Genomic DNA, 19,250 nt, shown 5'->3' on the forward strand with positions numbered 1-19,250 from the left:
TACCATACTATGTCTGTAACTTGGACTTTAACATCCCTGACAGTAGCTGCCTCTGGACAACTGGCCATTTAACTTAGCTACCATACTATGTCTGTAACTTGGACTTTAACATCCCTGACAGTAGCTGCCTCTGGACAACTGGCCGTCTAACTTAGCTACCATACTAGGTCTGTAACTTGGACTTTAACATCCCTGACAGTAGCTGCCTCTGGACAATGGCCGTCTAACTTAGCTACCATACTATGTCTGTAACTTGGACTTTAACATCCCTGACAGTAGCTGCCTCTGGACAACTGGCCGTCTAACTTAGCTACCATACTATGTCTGTAACTTGGACTTTAACATCCCTGACAGTAGCTGCCTCTGGACAACTGGCCGTCTAACTTAGCTACCATACTAGGTCTGTAACTTGGACTTTAACATCCCTGACAGTAGCTGCCTCTGGACAATGGCCGTCTAACTTAGCTACCATACTATGTCTGTAACTTGGACTTTAACATCCCTGACAGTAGCTGCCTCTGGACAACTGGCCGTCTAACTTAGCTACCATACGATGTCTGTAACTTGGACTTTAACATCCCTTACAGTAGCTGCCTCTGGACAAGTGGCCGTTTAACTTAGCTACCATACTATGTCTGCAACTTGGACTTTAACATCCCTGACAGTAGCTGCCTTTGGACAAGTGGCCGTCTAACTTAGCTACCATATTATGTCTGCAACTTGGACTTTAACATCCCTGACAGTAGCTGCCTCTGGACAACTGGCAGTCTAACTTAGCTATCATACTATGTCTGTAACTTGGACTTTAACATCCCTGACAGTAGCTGCCTCTGGACAAGTGGCCGTCTAAATTAGCTACCATATTATGTCTGCAACTTGGACTTTTACATCCCTGACAGTAGCTGCCTCTGGACAATGGCCGTCTAACTTAGCTACCATATTATGTCTGCAACTTGGACTTTAACATCCCTGACAGTAGCTGCCTCTGGACAACTGGCAGTCTAACTTAGCTATCATACTATGTCTGTAACTTGGACTTTAACATCCATGACAGTAGCTGCCTCTGGACAAGTGGCCGTCTAACTTAGCTACCATATTATGTCTGCAACTTGGACTTTTACATCCCTGACAGTAGCTGCCTCTGGACAACTGGCAGTCTAACTTAGCTATCATACTATGTCTGTAACTTGGACTTTAACATCCCTGACAGTAGCTGCCTCTGGACAACTGGCCATTTAACTTAGCTACCATACTATGTCTGTAATTTGGACTTTAACATCCCTGACAGTAGCTGCCTCTGGACAACTGGCCGTCTAACTTAGCTACCATACTAGGTCTGTAACTTGGACTTTAACATCCCTGACAGTAGCTGCCTCTGGACAATGGCCGTCTAACTTAGCTACCATACTATGTCTGTAATTTGGACTTTAACATCCCTGACAGTAGCTGCCTCTGGACAACTGGCCGTCTAACTTAGCTACCATACGATGTCTGTAACTTGGACTTTAACATCCCTTACAGTAGCTGCCTCTGGACAACTGGCCGTCTAACTTAGCTACCATACTATGTCTGCAACTTGGACTTTAACATCCCTTACAGTAGCTGCCTCTGGACAAGTGGCCGTCTAACTTAGCTACCATACTATATCTGCAACTTGGACTTTAACACCCCTTACAGTAGCTGCCTCTGGACAACTGGCCGTCTAACTTAGCTACCATACTATGTCTGCAACTTGGACTTTAACATCCCTTACAGTAGCTGCCTCTGGACAACTGGCCGTCTAACCTAGCTACCATACTATGTCTGCAACTTGGACTTTAACATCCCTTACAGTAGCTGCCTCTGGACAACTGGCCGTCTAACTTAGCTACCATACGATGTCTGTAACTTGGACTTTAACATCCCTTACAGTAGCTGCCTCTGGACAAGTGGCCGTCTAACTTAGCTACCATACTATGTCTGCAACTTGGACTTTAACATCCCTGACAGTAGCTGCCTCTGGACAAGTGGCCGTCTAACTTAGCTACCATATTATGTCTGCAACTTGGACTTTAACATCCCTGACAGTAGCTGCCTCTGGACAACTGGCAGTCTAACTTAGCTATCATACTATGTCTGTAACTTGGACTTTAACATCCCTGACAGTAGCTGCCTCTGGACAACTGGCCATTTAACTTAGCTACCATACTATGTCTGTAACTTGGACTTTAACATCCCTGACAGTAGCTGCCTCTGGACAACTGGCCGTCTAACTTAGCTACCATACTAGGTCTGTAACTTGGACTTTAACATCCCTGACAGTAGCTGCCTCTGGACAATGGCCGTCTAACTTAGCTACCATACTATGTCTGTAACTTGGACTTTAACATCCCTGACAGTAGCTGCCTCTGGACAACTGGCCGTCTAACTTAGCTACCATACGATGTCTGTAACTTGGACTTTAACATCCCTTACAGTAGCTGCCTCTGGACAACTGGCCGTCTAACTTAGCTACCATACTATGTCTGCAACTTGGACTTTAACATCCCTTACAGTAGCTGCCTCTGGACAAGTGGCCGTCTAACTTAGCTACCATACTATATCTGCAACTTGGACTTTAACACCCCTTACAGTAGCTGCCTCTGGACAACTGGCCGTCTAACTTAGCTACCATACGATGTCTGTAACTTGGACTTTAACATCCCTTACAGTAGCTGCCTCTGGACAAGTTGCCGTCTAACTTAGCTACTATACTATGTCTGCAACTTGGACTTTAACATCCCTGACAGTAGCTGCCTCTGGACAAGTGGCCGTCTAACTTAGCTACCATATTATGTCTGCAACTTGGACTTTAACATCCCTGACAGTAGCTGCCTCTGGACAACTGGCAGTCTAACTTAGCTATCATACTATGTCTGTAATTTGGACTTTAACATCCCTGACAGTAGCTGCCTCTGGACAACTGGCAGTCTAACTTAGCTATCATACTATGTCTGTAACTTGGACTTTAACATCCCTGACAGTAGCTGCCTCTGGACAACTGGCCATTTAACTTAGCTACCATACTATGTCTGTAATTTGGACTTTAACATCCCTGACAGTAGCTGCCTCTGGACAACTGGCCGTCTAACTTAGCTACCATACTAGGTCTGTAACTTGGACTTTAACATCCCTGACAGTAGCTGCCTCTGGACAATGGCCGTCTAACTTAGCTACCATACTATGTCTGTAACTTGGACTTTAACATCCCTGACAGTAGCTGCCTCTGGACAACTGGCCGTCTAACTTAGCTACCATACTATGTCTGTAACTTGGACTTTAACATCCCTGACAGTAGCTGCCTCTGGACAACTGGCCATTTAACTTAGCTACCATACTATGTCTGTAATTTGGACTTTAACATCCCTGACAGTAGCTGCCTCTGGACAACTGGCTGTCTAACTTAGCTACCATACTAGGTCTGTAACTTGGACTTTAACATCCCTGACAGTAGCTGCCTCTGGACAATGGCCGTCTAACTTAGCTACCATACTATGTCTGTAATTTGGACTTTAACATCCCTGACAGTAGCTGCCTCTGGACAACTGGCCGTCTAACTTAGCTACCATACGATGTCTGTAACTTGGACTTTAACATCCCTTACAGTAGCTGCCTCTGGACAACTGGCCGTCTAACTTAGCTACCATACTATGTCTGCAACTTGGACTTTAACATCCCTTACAGTAGCTGCCTCTGGACAAGTGGCCGTCTAACTTAGCTACCATACTATATCTGCAACTTGGACTTTAACACCCCTTACAGTAGCTGCCTCTGGACAACTGGCCGTCTAACTTAGCTACCATACTATGTCTGCAACTTGGACTTTAACATCCCTTACAGTAGCTGCCTCTGGACAACTGGCCGTCTAACCTAGCTACCATACTATGTCTGCAACTTGGACTTTAACATCCCTTACAGTAGCTGCCTCTGGACAATGGCCGTCTAACTTAGCTACCATACTAGGTCTGTAACTTGGACTTTAACATCCCTGACAGTAGCTGCCTCTGGACAATGGCCGTCTAACTTAGCTACCATATTATGTCTGCAACTTGGACTTTAACATCCCTGACAGTAGCTGCCTCTGGACAACTGGCAGTCTAACTTAGCTATCATACTATGTCTGTAACTTGGACTTTAACATCCATGACAGTAGCTGCCTCTGGACAAGTGGCCGTCTAACTTAGCTACCATATTATGTCTGCAACTTGGACTTTTACATCCCTGACAGTAGCTGCCTCTGGACAACTGGCAGTCTAACTTAGCTATCATACTATGTCTGTAACTTGGACTTTAAAATCCCTGACAGTAGCTGCCTCTGGACAACTGGCCATTTAACTTAGCTACCATACTATGTCTGTAATTTGGACTTTAACATCCCTGACAGTAGCTGCCTCTGGACAACTGGCCGTCTAACTTAGCTACCATACTAGGTCTGTAACTTGGACTTTAACATCCCTGACAGTAGCTGCCTCTGGACAATGGCCGTCTAACTTAGCTACCATACTATGTCTGTAATTTGGACTTTAACATCCCTGACAGTAGCTGCCTCTGGACAACTGGCCGTCTAACTTAGCTACCATACGATGTCTGTAACTTGGACTTTAACATCCCTTACAGTAGCTGCCTCTGGACAACTGGCCGTCTAACTTAGCTACCATACTATGTCTGCAACTTGGACTTTAACATCCCTTACAGTAGCTGCCTCTGGACAAGTGGCCGTCTAACTTAGCTACCATACTATATCTGCAACTTGGACTTTAACACCCCTTACAGTAGCTGCCTCTGGACAACTGGCCGTCTAACTTAGCTACCATACTATGTCTGCAACTTGGACTTTAACATCCCTTACAGTAGCTGCCTCTGGACAACTGGCCGTCTAACCTAGCTACCATACTATGTCTGCAACTTGGACTTTAACATCCCTTACAGTAGCTGCCTCTGGACAACTGGCCGTCTAACTTAGCTACCATACGATGTCTGTAACTTGGACTTTAACATCCCTTACAGTAGCTGCCTCTGGACAAGTGGCCGTCTAACTTAGCTACCATACTATGTCTGCAACTTGGACTTTAACATCCCTGACAGTAGCTGCCTCTGGACAACTGGCCATTTAACTTAGCTACCATACTATGTCTGTAACTTGGACTTTAACATCCCTGACAGTAGCTGCCTCTGGACAACTGGCCGTCTAACTTAGCTACCATACTAGGTCTGTAACTTGGACTTTAACATCCCTGACAGTAGCTGCCTCTGGACAATGGCCGTCTAACTTAGCTACCATACTATGTCTGTAACTTGGACTTTAACATCCCTGACAGTAGCTGCCTCTGGACAACTGGCCGTCTAACTTAGCTACCATACTATGTCTGTAACTTGGACTTTAACATCCCTGACAGTAGCTGCCTCTGGACAACTGGCCGTCTAACTTAGCTACCATACTAGGTCTGTAACTTGGACTTTAACATCCCTGACAGTAGCTGCCTCTGGACAACTGGCAGTCTAACTTAGCTATCATACTATGTCTGTAACTTGGACTTTAACATCCATGACAGTAGCTGCCTCTGGACAAGTGGCCGTCTAACTTAGCTACCATATTATGTCTGCAACTTGGACTTTTACATCCCTGACAGTAGCTGCCTCTGGACAACTGGCAGTCTAACTTAGCTATCATACTATGTCTGTAACTTGGACTTTAACATCCCTGACAGTAGCTGCCTCTGGACAACTGGCCATTTAACTTAGCTACCATACTATGTCTGTAATTTGGACTTTAACATCCCTGACAGTAGCTGCCTCTGGACAACTGGCCGTCTAACTTAGCTACCATACTAGGTCTGTAACTTGGACTTTAACATCCCTGACAGTAGCTGCCTCTGGACAACTGGCCGTCTAACTTAGCTACCATACGATGTCTGTAACTTGGACTTTAACATCCCTTACAGTAGCTGCCTCTGGACAAGTGGCCGTCTAACTTCGCTACCATACTATGTCTGCAACTTGGACTTTAACATCCCTGACAGTAGCTGCCTTTGGACAAGTGGCCGTCTAACTTAGCTACCATATTATGTCTGCAACTTGGACTTTAACATCCCTGACAGTAGCTGCCTCTGGACAACTGGCAGTCTAACTTAGCTATCATACTATGTCTGTAACTTGGACTTTAACATCCCTGACAGTAGCTGCCTCTGGACAAGTGGCCGTCTAAATTAGCTACCATATTATGTCTGCAACTTGGACTTTTACATCCCTGACAGTAGCTGCCTCTGGACAATGGCCGTCTAACTTAGCTACCATATTATGTCTGCAACTTGGACTTTAACATCCCTGACAGTAGCTGCCTCTGGACAACTGGCAGTCTAACTTAGCTATCATACTATGTCTGTAACTTGGACTTTAACATCCATGACAGTAGCTGCCTCTGGACAAGTGGCCGTCTAACTTAGCTACCATATTATGTCTGCAACTTGGACTTTTACATCCCTGACAGTAGCTGCCTCTGGACAACTGGCAGTCTAACTTAGCTATCATACTATGTCTGTAACTTGGACTTTAACATCCCTGACAGTAGCTGCCTCTGGACAACTGGCCATTTAACTTAGCTACCATACTATGTCTGTAATTTGGACTTTAACATCCCTGACAGTAGCTGCCTCTGGACAACTGGCCGTCTAACTTAGCTACCATACTAGGTCTGTAACTTGGACTTTAACATCCCTGACAGTAGCTGCCTCTGGACAATGGCCGTCTAACTTAGCTACCATACTATGTCTGTAATTTGGACTTTAACATCCCTGACAGTAGCTGCCTCTGGACAACTGGCCGTCTAACTTAGCTACCATACGATGTCTGTAACTTGGACTTTAACATCCCTTACAGTAGCTGCCTCTGGACAACTGGCCGTCTAACTTAGCTACCATACTATGTCTGCAACTTGGACTTTAACATCCCTTACAGTAGCTGCCTCTGGACAAGTGGCCGTCTAACTTAGCTACCATACTATATCTGCAACTTGGACTTTAACACCCCTTACAGTAGCTGCCTCTGGACAACTGGCCGTCTAACTTAGCTACCATACTATGTCTGCAACTTGGACTTTAACATCCCTTACAGTAGCTGCCTCTGGACAACTGGCCGTCTAACCTAGCTACCATACTATGTCTGCAACTTGGACTTTAACATCCCTTACAGTAGCTGCCTCTGGACAACTGGCCGTCTAACTTAGCTACCATACGATGTCTGTAACTTGGACTTTAACATCCCTTACAGTAGCTGCCTCTGGACAAGTGGCCGTCTAACTTAGCTACCATACTATGTCTGCAACTTGGACTTTAACATCCCTGACAGTAGCTGCCTCTGGACAAGTGGCCGTCTAACTTAGCTACCATATTATGTCTGCAACTTGGACTTTAACATCCCTGACAGTAGCTGCCTCTGGACAACTGGCAGTCTAACTTAGCTATCATACTATGTCTGTAACTTGGACTTTAACATCCCTGACAGTAGCTGCCTCTGGACAACTGGCCATTTAACTTAGCTACCATACTATGTCTGTAACTTGGACTTTAACATCCCTGACAGTAGCTGCCTCTGGACAACTGGCCGTCTAACTTAGCTACCATACTAGGTCTGTAACTTGGACTTTAACATCCCTGACAGTAGCTGCCTCTGGACAATGGCCGTCTAACTTAGCTACCATACTATGTCTGTAACTTGGACTTTAACATCCCTTACAGTAGCTGCCTCTGGACAAGTGGCCGTCTAACTTAGCTACCATACTATATCTGCAACTTGGACTTTAACACCCCTTACAGTAGCTGCCTCTGGACAACTGGCCGTCTAACTTAGCTACCATACGATGTCTGTAACTTGGACTTTAACATCCCTTACAGTAGCTGCCTCTGGACAAGTTGCCGTCTAACTTAGCTACTATACTATGTCTGCAACTTGGACTTTAACATCCCTGACAGTAGCTGCCTCTGGACAAGTGGCCGTCTAACTTAGCTACCATATTATGTCTGCAACTTGGACTTTAACATCCCTGACAGTAGCTGCCTCTGGACAACTGGCAGTCTAACTTAGCTATCATACTATGTCTGTAATTTGGACTTTAACATCCCTGACAGTAGCTGCCTCTGGACAACTGGCAGTCTAACTTAGCTATCATACTATGTCTGTAACTTGGACTTTAACATCCCTGACAGTAGCTGCCTCTGGACAACTGGCCATTTAACTTAGCTACCATACTATGTCTGTAATTTGGACTTTAACATCCCTGACAGTAGCTGCCTCTGGACAACTGGCCGTCTAACTTAGCTACCATACTAGGTCTGTAACTTGGACTTTAACATCCCTGACAGTAGCTGCCTCTGGACAATGGCCGTCTAACTTAGCTACCATACTATGTCTGTAACTTGGACTTTAACATCCCTGACAGTAGCTGCCTCTGGACAACTGGCAGTCTAACTTAGCTACCATACTATGTCTGTAACTTGGACTTTAACATCCCTGACAGTAGCTGCCTCTGGACAACTGGCCGTCTAACTTAGCTACCATACTAGGTCTGTAACTTGGACTTTAACATCCCTGACAGTAGCTGCCTCTGGACAATGGCCGTCTAACTTAGCTACCATACTAGGTCTGTAACTTGGACTTTAACATCCCTGACAGTAGCTGCCTCTGGACAATGGCCGTCTAACTTAGCTACCATATTATGTCTGCAACTTGGACTTTAACATCCCTGACAGTAGCTGCCTCTGGACAACTGGCAGTCTAACTTAGCTATCATACTATGTCTGTAACTTGGACTTTAACATCCATGACAGTAGCTGCCTCTGGACAAGTGGCCGTCTAACTTAGCTACCATATTATGTCTGCAACTTGGACTTTTACATCCCTGACAGTAGCTGCCTCTGGACAACTGGCAGTCTAACTTAGCTATCATACTATGTCTGTAACTTGGACTTTAACATCCCTGACAGTAGCTGCCTCTGGACAACTGGCCATTTAACTTAGCTACCATACTATGTCTGTAATTTGGACTTTAACATCCCTGACAGTAGCTGCCTCTGGACAACTGGCCGTCTAACTTAGCTACCATACTAGGTCTGTAACTTGGACTTTAACATCCCTGACAGTAGCTGCCTCTGGACAATGGCCGTCTAACTTAGCTACCATACTATGTCTGTAATTTGGACTTTAACATCCCTGACAGTAGCTGCCTCTGGACAACTGGCCGTCTAACTTAGCTACCATACGATGTCTGTAACTTGGACTTTAACATCCCTTACAGTAGCTGCCTCTGGACAACTGGCCGTCTAACTTAGCTACCATACTATGTCTGCAACTTGGACTTTAACATCCCTTACAGTAGCTGCCTCTGGACAAGTGGCCGTCTAACTTAGCTACCATACTATATCTGCAACTTGGACTTTAACACCCCTTACAGTAGCTGCCTCTGGACAACTGGCCGTCTAACTTAGCTACCATACTATGTCTGCAACTTGGACTTTAACATCCCTTACAGTAGCTGCCTCTGGACAACTGGCCGTCTAACCTAGCTACCATACTATGTCTGCAACTTGGACTTTAACATCCCTTACAGTAGCTGCCTCTGGACAACTGGCCGTCTAACTTAGCTACCATACGATGTCTGTAACTTGGACTTTAACATCCCTTACAGTAGCTGCCTCTGGACAAGTGGCCGTCTAACTTAGCTACCATACTATGTCTGCAACTTGGACTTTAACATCCCTGACAGTAGCTGCCTCTGGACAAGTGGCCGTCTAACTTAGCTACCATATTATGTCTGCAACTTGGACTTTAACATCCCTGACAGTAGCTGCCTCTGGACAACTGGCAGTCTAACTTAGCTATCATACTATGTCTGTAACTTGGACTTTAACATCCCTGACAGTAGCTGCCTCTGGACAACTGGCCATTTAACTTAGCTACCATACTATGTCTGTAACTTGGACTTTAACATCCCTGACAGTAGCTGCCTCTGGACAACTGGCCGTCTAACTTAGCTACCATACTAGGTCTGTAACTTGGACTTTAACATCCCTGACAGTAGCTGCCTCTGGACAATGGCCGTCTAACTTAGCTACCATACTATGTCTGTAACTTGGACTTTAACATCCCTGACAGTAGCTGCCTCTGGACAACTGGCCGTCTAACTTAGCTACCATACTATGTCTGTAACTTGGACTTTAACATCCCTGACAGTAGCTGCCTCTGGACAACTGGCCGTCTAACTTAGCTACCATACTAGGTCTGTAACTTGGACTTTAACATCCCTGACAGTAGCTGCCTCTGGACAATGGCCGTCTAACTTAGCTACCATACTATGTCTGTAACTTGGACTTTAACATCCCTGACAGTAGCTGCCTCTGGACAACTGGCCGTCTAACTTAGCTACCATACGATGTCTGTAACTTGGACTTTAACATCCCTTACAGTAGCTGCCTCTGGACAAGTGGCCGTCTAACCTAGCTACCATACTATGTCTGCAACTTGGACTTTAACATCCCTGACAGTAGCTGCCTTTGGACAAGTGGCCGTCTAACTTAGCTACCATATTATGTCTGCAACTTGGACTTTAACATCCCTGACAGTAGCTGCCTCTGGACAACTGGCAGTCTAACTTAGCTATCATACTATGTCTGTAACTTGGACTTTAACATCCCTGACAGTAGCTGCCTCTGGACAAGTGGCCGTCTAAATTAGCTACCATATTATGTCTGCAACTTGGACTTTTACATCCCTGACAGTAGCTGCCTCTGGACAACTGGCAGTCTAACTTAGCTATCATACTATGTCTGTAACTTGGACTTTTACATCCCTGACAGTAGCTGCCTCTGGACAACTGGCAGTCTAACTTAGCTACCATACTATGTCTGTAATTTGGACTTTAACATCCCTGACAGTAGCTGCCTCTGGACAACTGGCCGTCTAACTTAGCTGCCATACTAGGTCTGTAACTTGGACTTTAACATCCCTGACAGTAGCTGCCTCTGGACAATGGCCGTCTAACTTAGCTACCATACTAGGTCTGTAACTTGGACTTTAACATCCCTGACAGTAGCTGCCTCTGGACAATGGCCGTCTAACTTAGCTACCATACTATGTCTGTAACTTGGACTTTAACATCCCTGACAGTAGCTGCCTCTGGACAACTGGCCGTCTAACTTAGCTACCATACTATGTCTGTAACTTGGACTTTAACATCCCTGACAGTAGCTGCCTCTGGACAACTGGCCGTCTAACTTAGCTACCATACTAGGTCTGTAACTTGGACTTTAACATCCCTGACAGTAGCTGCCTCTGGTCAATGGCCGTCTAACTTAGCTACCATACTATGTCTGTAACTTGGACTTTAACATCCCTGACAGTAGCTGCCTCTGGACAACTGGCCGTCTAACTTAGCTACCATACGATGTCTGTAACTTGGACTTTAACATCCCTTACAGTAGCTGCCTCTGGACAAGTGGCCGTCTAACTTAGCTACCATACTATGTCTGCAACTTGGACTTTAACATCCCTGACAGTAGCTGCCTCTGGACAAGTGGCCGTCTAACTTAGCTACCATATTATGTCTGCAACTTGGACTTTAACATCCCTGACAGTAGCTGCCTCTGGACAACTGGCAGTCTAACTTAGCTATCATACTATGTCTGTAATTTGGACTTTAACATCCCTGACAGTAGCTGCCTCTGGACAACTGGCAGTCTAACTTAGCTATCATACTATGTCTGTAACTTGGACTTTAACATCCCTGACAGTAGCTGCCTCTGGACAACTGGCCATTTAACTTAGCTACCATACTATGTCTGTAATTTGGACTTTAACATCCCTGACAGTAGCTGCCTCTGGACAACTGGCCGTCTAACTTAGCTACCATACTAGGTCTGTAACTTGGACTTTAACATCCCTGACAGTAGCTGCCTCTGGACAATGGCCGTCTAACTTAGCTACCATACTATGTCTGTAACTTGGACTTTAACATCCCTGACAGTAGCTGCCTCTGGACAACTGGCCGTCTAACTTAGCTACCATACTATGTCTGTAACTTGGACTTTAACATCCCTGACAGTAGCTGCCTCTGGACAACTGGCCGTCTAACTTAGCTACCATACTAGGTCTGTAACTTGGACTTTAACATCCCTGACAGTAGCTGCCTCTGGACAATGGCCGTCTAACTTAGCTACCATACTAGGTCTGTAACTTGGACTTTAACATCCCTGACAGTAGCTGCCTCTGGACAATGGCCGTCTAACTTAGCTACCATACTATGTCTGCAACTTGGACTTTAACATCCCTGACAGTAGCTGCCTCTGGACAACTGGCAGTCTAACTTAGCTATCATACTATGTCTGTAACTTGGACTTTAACATCCCTGACAGTAGCTGCCTCTGGACAAGTGGCCGTCTAACTTAGCTACCATATTATGTCTGCAACTTGGACTTTTACATCCCTGACAGTAGCTGCCTCTGGACAACTGGCAGTCTAACTTAGCTATCATACTATGTCTGTAACTTGGACTTTAACATCCCTGACAGTAGCTGCCTCTGGACAACTGCCCATTTAACTTAGCTACCATACTATGTCTGTAATTTGGACTTTAACATCCCTGACAGTAGCTGCCTCTGGACAACTGGCCGTCTAACTTAGCTACCATACTAGGTCTGTAACTTGGACTTTAACATCCCTGACAGTAGCTGCCTCTGGACAATGGCCGTCTAACTTAGCTACCATACTATGTCTGTAACTTGGACTTTAACATCCCTGACAGTAGCTGCCTCTGGACAACTGGCCGTCTAACTTAGCTACCATACTATGTCTGTAACTTGGACTTTAACATCCCTGACAGTAGCTGCCTCTGGACAACTGGCCGTCTAACTTAGCTACCATACTATGTCTGTAACTTGGACTTTAACATCCCTGACAGTAGCTGCCTCTGGACAACTGGCCGTCTAACTTAGCTACCATACTATGTCTGTAACTTGGACTTTAACATCCCTGACAGTAGCTGCCTCTGGACAACTGGCAGTCTAACTTAGCTATCATACTATGTCTGTAACTTGGACTTTAACATCCCTGACAGTAGCTGCCTCTGGACAACTGGCAGTCTAACTTAGCTATCATACTATGTCTGTAATTTGGACTTTAACATCCCTGACAGTAGCTGCCTCTGGACAACTGGCCGTCTAACTTAGCTACCATACTAGGTCTGTAACTTGGACTTTAACATCCCTTACAGTAGCTGCCTCTGGACAACTGGCAGTCTAACTTAGCTATCATACTATGTCTGTAATTTGGACTTTAACATCCTTGACAGTAGCTGCCTCTGGACAACTGGCCGTCTAACTTAGCTACCATACTAGGTCTGTAACTTGGACTTTAACATCCCTGACAGTAGCTGCCTCTGGACAACTGGCCGTCTAACTTAGCTACCATACTAGGTCTATAACTTGGACTTTAACATCCCTTACAGTAGCTGCCTCTGGACAACTGCTGAAAGTCGGTTTAGGCCTGTCGTGCCATTTAGTAGCAATTATTGCTAGATTATTTATTTCTCACAGCTTCAGATCAGACCATCTTAAAAATAACAGATTTTCCTTTTGTGACAAACAACACTATAATGTAGAATGAAAGTTTCCATGTTATAATGAAGTAATAAACATTATTGTATAAATATACAGTATTAATAATTTTTCGGAATATAGAACATGTAATGGATCAGTAACATCATTCTTCACAGCACATGGGTAACATTAACATTTATTGACCCTCTCAATTTGAGACGGTGGTGGTGACTGGTGGTGCCTTGGACCTCTTTGTGACCTCTTGGTGAGGATAGTCTTGTTTTCAGAAAATTCCAGATCTTGGTGCCAGCGATGAAGAAAAGACAAATATAAATTTCCAGGTCAGGAAGGTTTGTGCCTGGGAGGAAATCTTAAAAATCTATGGTACTCTCAAAGAAGCCTTGGTCATTAAAATGACTACATTCAAAATTTTACCCCAAAGAAAATAATCAGCTTCACCATTCGCCACATAAAATGCATAGAAAATATCAACTACTGTCTCTTCTGTTTGTGAGAAAAGTATCCAGTAGTCATTGTGAAACTTGGTAGAATATCTTTCCCTACTTCCCCTCAACTGACAGAGAGGATCATCTCATTGCAACAAGCACTCGAAGCAAAAATAACTCAGCAAAGCCACCTTGAAACAAGCAAAAACATGCAACTTTATGCCATGGAAAATTCCCCTCATCATTTTGTAAACCTCTATTAAATCTCCCCTCATTCTTCTACGCTCCAGGGAATAAAGGCCCAACCTGCATAACCTTTCCTTGTCATTCACTTTCTCAAGACCCAACCTAATAAACCTTCTCTGTACTCTTACCAATTTTATTGGTAACATTCCTGCAGTTAAGAGACCAAAACTGCACACAATACTCCAAATTTGGCCTCTCCAATGTCTTGTACATTTATTTTCCTTCAAAATTCAATGAAGGAAACCTGAACAGCATAGGTCAGCTGCAAGAGTTGATCACTATGAAATAAATACTTGCATGTACAAGTATATGGGAACTGTGACATTGTATCCATTAATAATATAATTCATAATACGAATGGATACAATGTCACAATTCCCATATACTTGTACATGCAAGTGTGTGTATATATTACACACACACACGCATATTTATATACAGAACCTGTTTTCAATGATATATTAGAAAAATACACAGAAGATTTAATTGAGAATTTAGTAAGTGAATAATTATACAAATGGTGAGTAGCAATTATATACTGTGTTGGCAAAATATAGCTTGTGGATCCAACAGTGGCAGCGCAGTGTAACTGTCTATGCTTATGCACGCACGTGAGTAAATGAACACCTATAGCTAAAGGTATATATAATTAAGCATTCATGCAGGGTGTGCCTCAGGAGGGCTGTACCAACAAACCATAATATGTCTTGTAGGATCATGGAGATTTAAAATGGTGACATGCAAAATTTACCTGTGTGTCTGAATAGGCTGTAGAATATCAAGTCTGACTTTCTGTATGTGTATATTTAATCTTGTTAAAAGAATAGATGAGTAGTGAGGTATCAATGGTAAAGGGATGGTCAACAAGGAGTTTATTCAAGGTAGAGGCTAGGTGAGTGAGGTTTTATGATGGTATAGGGCTGGATTTAGGAAGTATCTACTCCTAGTAAAGGAATGGGTGAATGAGGTATTTATGTGAGACCATGGCTGAATAGCATTTAAAGTGTGAAAATATGGGCAAAGGTCTATGTATGTTATGTTCCGTCCTTAGTAAAAAGGGGGCTATGTTGACTGTGGTGGTTGTGCATTCTTGCCCTATGTTTGGTTTGTGGTGTAGGTAAGGTGCAGCATGGTCCCCAGTGCTCAAACCGGTGGACAGAGCGTGAGACACACAATCGTGCTGCCTGCCTGGGTTACCTGATCCTTGCTGAGTAGAGTAATCGTTCGCTGAAATAAAAAGGAACGTGACATGAGCACATCATAGAAATAAGAACAGATGTGGGACGTCATTTGGCTCATCTTACTAAATGTAGCCTTCTCGTTGCCATAAACATTAATTTAAATTCCACAACAAATTTAAATCTATAACTCAGATACAAATAATTGTTGGATTGTAGACCATTTACAAGTCCAAATTTAACAATAACGGAGTGCACTGTTACATACAAGATTAGTTTAAAGCAATTACCAGTCAGGTATTTGGAATAAGAGGCACTTTACTGCGACAATATCCAGCTGGCTGACTTTTTGACCTGGTGCTTCATAGAACATTTTACTCCCTGGATGTTTTAGTGAAGTATGTTAGGGACTCATTTTAATTGGGTGGAATTTTTATTTGCTCACTTAATCAATAAGGCTCAAATTATAATGGACCCATAGTTTTTGGAGCTGCTTTGAGACCTGGGTCTTCAAAGAACAAATCAAAGTGACAGGGACACTTGATTTAAGAAACAGCAAATGCGGCATTGAGGGAGAATGCATAAGGGAGATTAGCATGAATACATGTCATGAGTAGAGCATCAGTCTGCATTCTGAACACACAATTTAGAAATAACAACAATGTAACATGTCTCATTCAAAGTTTGACTAAGTATAAATGCAGTGCCATTTTTTTTTCCTCTTAACTTACTGTCCCATCTTCCATGAGCTTGAGACAGGAGCCAAAGTCTGCCAGTCGGATGTGCCCATTTACATCTAGAAGAATGTTGTCCGGTTTGATGTCCCTGTACAAACAGAAGAACAGATTTTGAAAGTTCCACTACTGCTATTAAAACAAGCTTATTTTTTTAAATTTCAGATTTTCAGTGCAGAGTTGTGGGTGCCTGGAATACCTTGCTAGGGATGATAGTGGAGGTTGAAACATTAGGGGTATTTAAGAGACTCTTAGACAGGAACATGGATGGAAGAAAAATAGAGGGTTAAGGGGTAGGAAGGGTTTAGTAATTTTTAAAGGAATATTTGGGTTGGCATAACATCAAGGGCCAAATGGCCTGTAATGTTCTATGTCTCTGGATTCGGACTTTGGTAATCCAAAACTGATGAAAAGTTAATGTTTTGTAACATTAACTCTATTTCTCTCGCACAGATGCTGCCTGACCTGCTGTGAATTTCGGCAATTTGTTTTTATTTACTCAGTACTACTGATCCAGTAACTTAACAATTGCACCATGAAGCTCCTTGGGACATTTTCCCATATTGACGTTATCTTTACAAGGCATTATTGCATTGTTACCCCTTCATAAGGAAAAAAGGAAGATTATTTGTTACTATCAACCATAAAAGTTAAACATTTATTCTGAAACAAAGGCGTATATCTAGATAATTCACCTTGAATCCCAATATTTTACTTACCTCTTCCCAAATCCTCTTCAAATGAGATAAAATAGGAGAATTATAACCACTAATTAATTTACTGTTCCATTTATAAGTAAAATAATCTTTTCTATCCTCTCCAATTTTATATCTAGCCAGGTTACAGGACTATCTAAATCAAACATTCTAATTTTAATTTTCAGTTGAGCAGCACTGTAATCATTTTTTTTAAATTTGGAAGTTGCTTTGAATTGAGCTGTTTTTTTAATCATTTGAAGGGTTGAAGGAAAAATATCAAATCCCTAATTATACACTTTTTTGTTATTATCAACTTAAATCAATGTTTATTGATTATTTTGAGAGATGTTTACCTAAAGAATCAAAACTTGAAATGTTGGTCCGTGATGGAGGGAAGAAGGGTTTTATTTCAGAAATGTATAAATTCTTCTTTTTTTCTTTGGCTTGGCTTCGCAGACGAAGATTTATGGAGGGGGTAAATGTCCACGTCAGCTGCAGGCTCGTTTGTGGCTGACAAGTCCGATGCGGGACAGGCAGACACGGTTGCAGCGGTTGCAAGGGAAAATTGGTTGGTTGGGGTTGGGTGTTGGGTTTTTCCTCCTTTGCCTTTTGTCAGTGAGGTGGGCTCTGCGGTCTTCTTCAAAGGAGGTTGCTGCCCGCCAAACTGTGAGGCGCCAAGATGCACGGTTTGAGGCGATATCAGCCCACTGGCGGTGGTCAATGTGGCAGGCACCAAGAGATTTCTTTAGGCAGTCCTTGTACCTTTTCTTTGGTGCACCTCTGTCATGGTGGCCAGTGGAGAGCTCGCCATATCTTGGGAAAGCGATGGTCCTCCATTCTGGAGACGTGACCCACCCAGCGCAGCTGGATCTTCAGCAGCGTGGACTCGATGCTGTCGACCTCTGCCATCTCGAGTACTTCGACGTTAGGGATGAAAGCGCTCCAATGAATGTTGAGGATGGAGTGGAGACAACGCTGGTGGAAGCGTTCTAGGAGCCGTAGGTGATGCCGGTAGAGGACCCATGATTCGGAGCCGAACAGGAGTGTGGGTATGACAACGGCTCTGTATACACTTATCTTTGTGAGGTTTTTCAGTTGGTTGTTTTTCCAGACTCTTTTGTGTAGTCTTCCAAAGGCGCTATTTGCCTTGGCGAGTCTGTTGTCTTTCTCGTTGTCGATGCTTGCATCAGATGAAATGGTGCAGCCGAGGTAGGTAAACTGGTTGACCGCTTTGAGTTCAATGTGCCCGATGGAGATGTGGGGGTGCTGGTGATCATGGTGGGGAGCTGGCTGATGGAGGACCTCAGTTTTCTTCAGGCTGACTTCCAGGCCAAACATTTTGGCAGTTTCCGCAAAACAGGGCGTCATGCGCTGGAGAGCTGGCTTTGAATGGGCAACTAAAGCGGCATCATCTGCAAAGAGTAGTTCACGGACAAGTTGCTCTTGTGTCTTGGTGTGAGCTTGCACGTGTCTCAGATTGAAGGGACTGCCATCCGTGCGGTACCGGATGTAAACACCGTCTTCATTGTTGAGGTCTTTATTGGCTTGATTCAGCATCATGCTGAAGAAGATTGAAAACAGGGTTGGTGCGAGAACGCAGCCTTGCTTCATGCCATTGTTAATGGAGAAGGGTTCAGAGAGCTCATTGCTGTATCTGACCCGACCTTGTTGGTTTTTGTGCAGTTGGATAACCATGTTGAGGAACTTGGGGGGGCATCCGAGGTGCTCTAGTATTTGCCAAAGCCCTTTCCTGCTCATGGTGTTGAAGGCTTTGGTGAGGTCAACAAAGGTGATGTAGAGTCCTTTGTTTTGTTCTCTGCACTTTTCTTGGAGCTGTCTGAGGGCAAAGACCATGTCAGTAGTTCCTCTGTTTGCGCGAAAGCCACATTGTGATTCTGGGAGGACATTTTCTGCGACTCTAGGTATTAGTCTAGACTGTGTGAAAAAAAGTTGCCCCTCACGTCCCCTCTAAATCTTTCCCTCTTCATCTTAAATCTATGCCCTCTACTTTTAAACTCCCCTAGCCTGGGAAAAAAATCTGACCATTTACATGATGAAGTGCAGCTGAAACCACCAGATAAATGAGAGGTCACAACCGTTTCTCCAACTTCCTCCCACTGGTAAGTTAATCACCGTATCTCTGGCAATATTAATCAACTTCTCTCCCACTCCTGGACTGAGTTATAATTCCCCAAAGCCAGTTTTTCCCTTGAGGTCATTATAAAAAAAATGCTCATGTACCAAAAATCCAAAGATCACATCTTAAATCATTTTATTCCTTTTAGAAAGGCAATTAAAGTTGGTAATATTAAAGACAAATTATATTTGGTTTGCTTTCCTTCCGGAG

General features: G+C 43.8%; 1 protein-coding gene across 10 annotated transcripts in view; it reads right to left on the reverse strand.

Moving 5' to 3' along the window:
- Positions 1-19,250, reverse strand: part of LOC138737196 (serine/threonine-protein kinase MRCK alpha-like) — a 653,014-nt gene that overhangs the window by 234,022 nt on the left and 399,742 nt on the right. For 5 of the 10 annotated variants that reach the window (XM_069887837.1, XM_069887843.1, XM_069887841.1 and 2 more), the window contains exons 6-7: positions 16,203-16,296; positions 15,491-15,520 (exon numbers count right to left, since the gene is read on the reverse strand). In XM_069887837.1, the coding sequence (XP_069743938.1) occupies positions 15,491-15,520; positions 16,203-16,296 (124 nt within the window). The remainder of the gene's footprint in view (positions 1-15,490; positions 15,521-16,202; positions 16,297-19,250) is intronic. The other 5 variants (XM_069887840.1, XM_069887847.1, XM_069887844.1 and 2 more) reach the window with 1 other exon arrangement.

Source organism: Narcine bancroftii, chromosome 6 (assembly GCF_036971445.1).
Source record: "Narcine bancroftii isolate sNarBan1 chromosome 6, sNarBan1.hap1, whole genome shotgun sequence".
Taxonomy (NCBI): Eukaryota; Metazoa; Chordata; class Chondrichthyes; order Torpediniformes; family Narcinidae; genus Narcine; species Narcine bancroftii.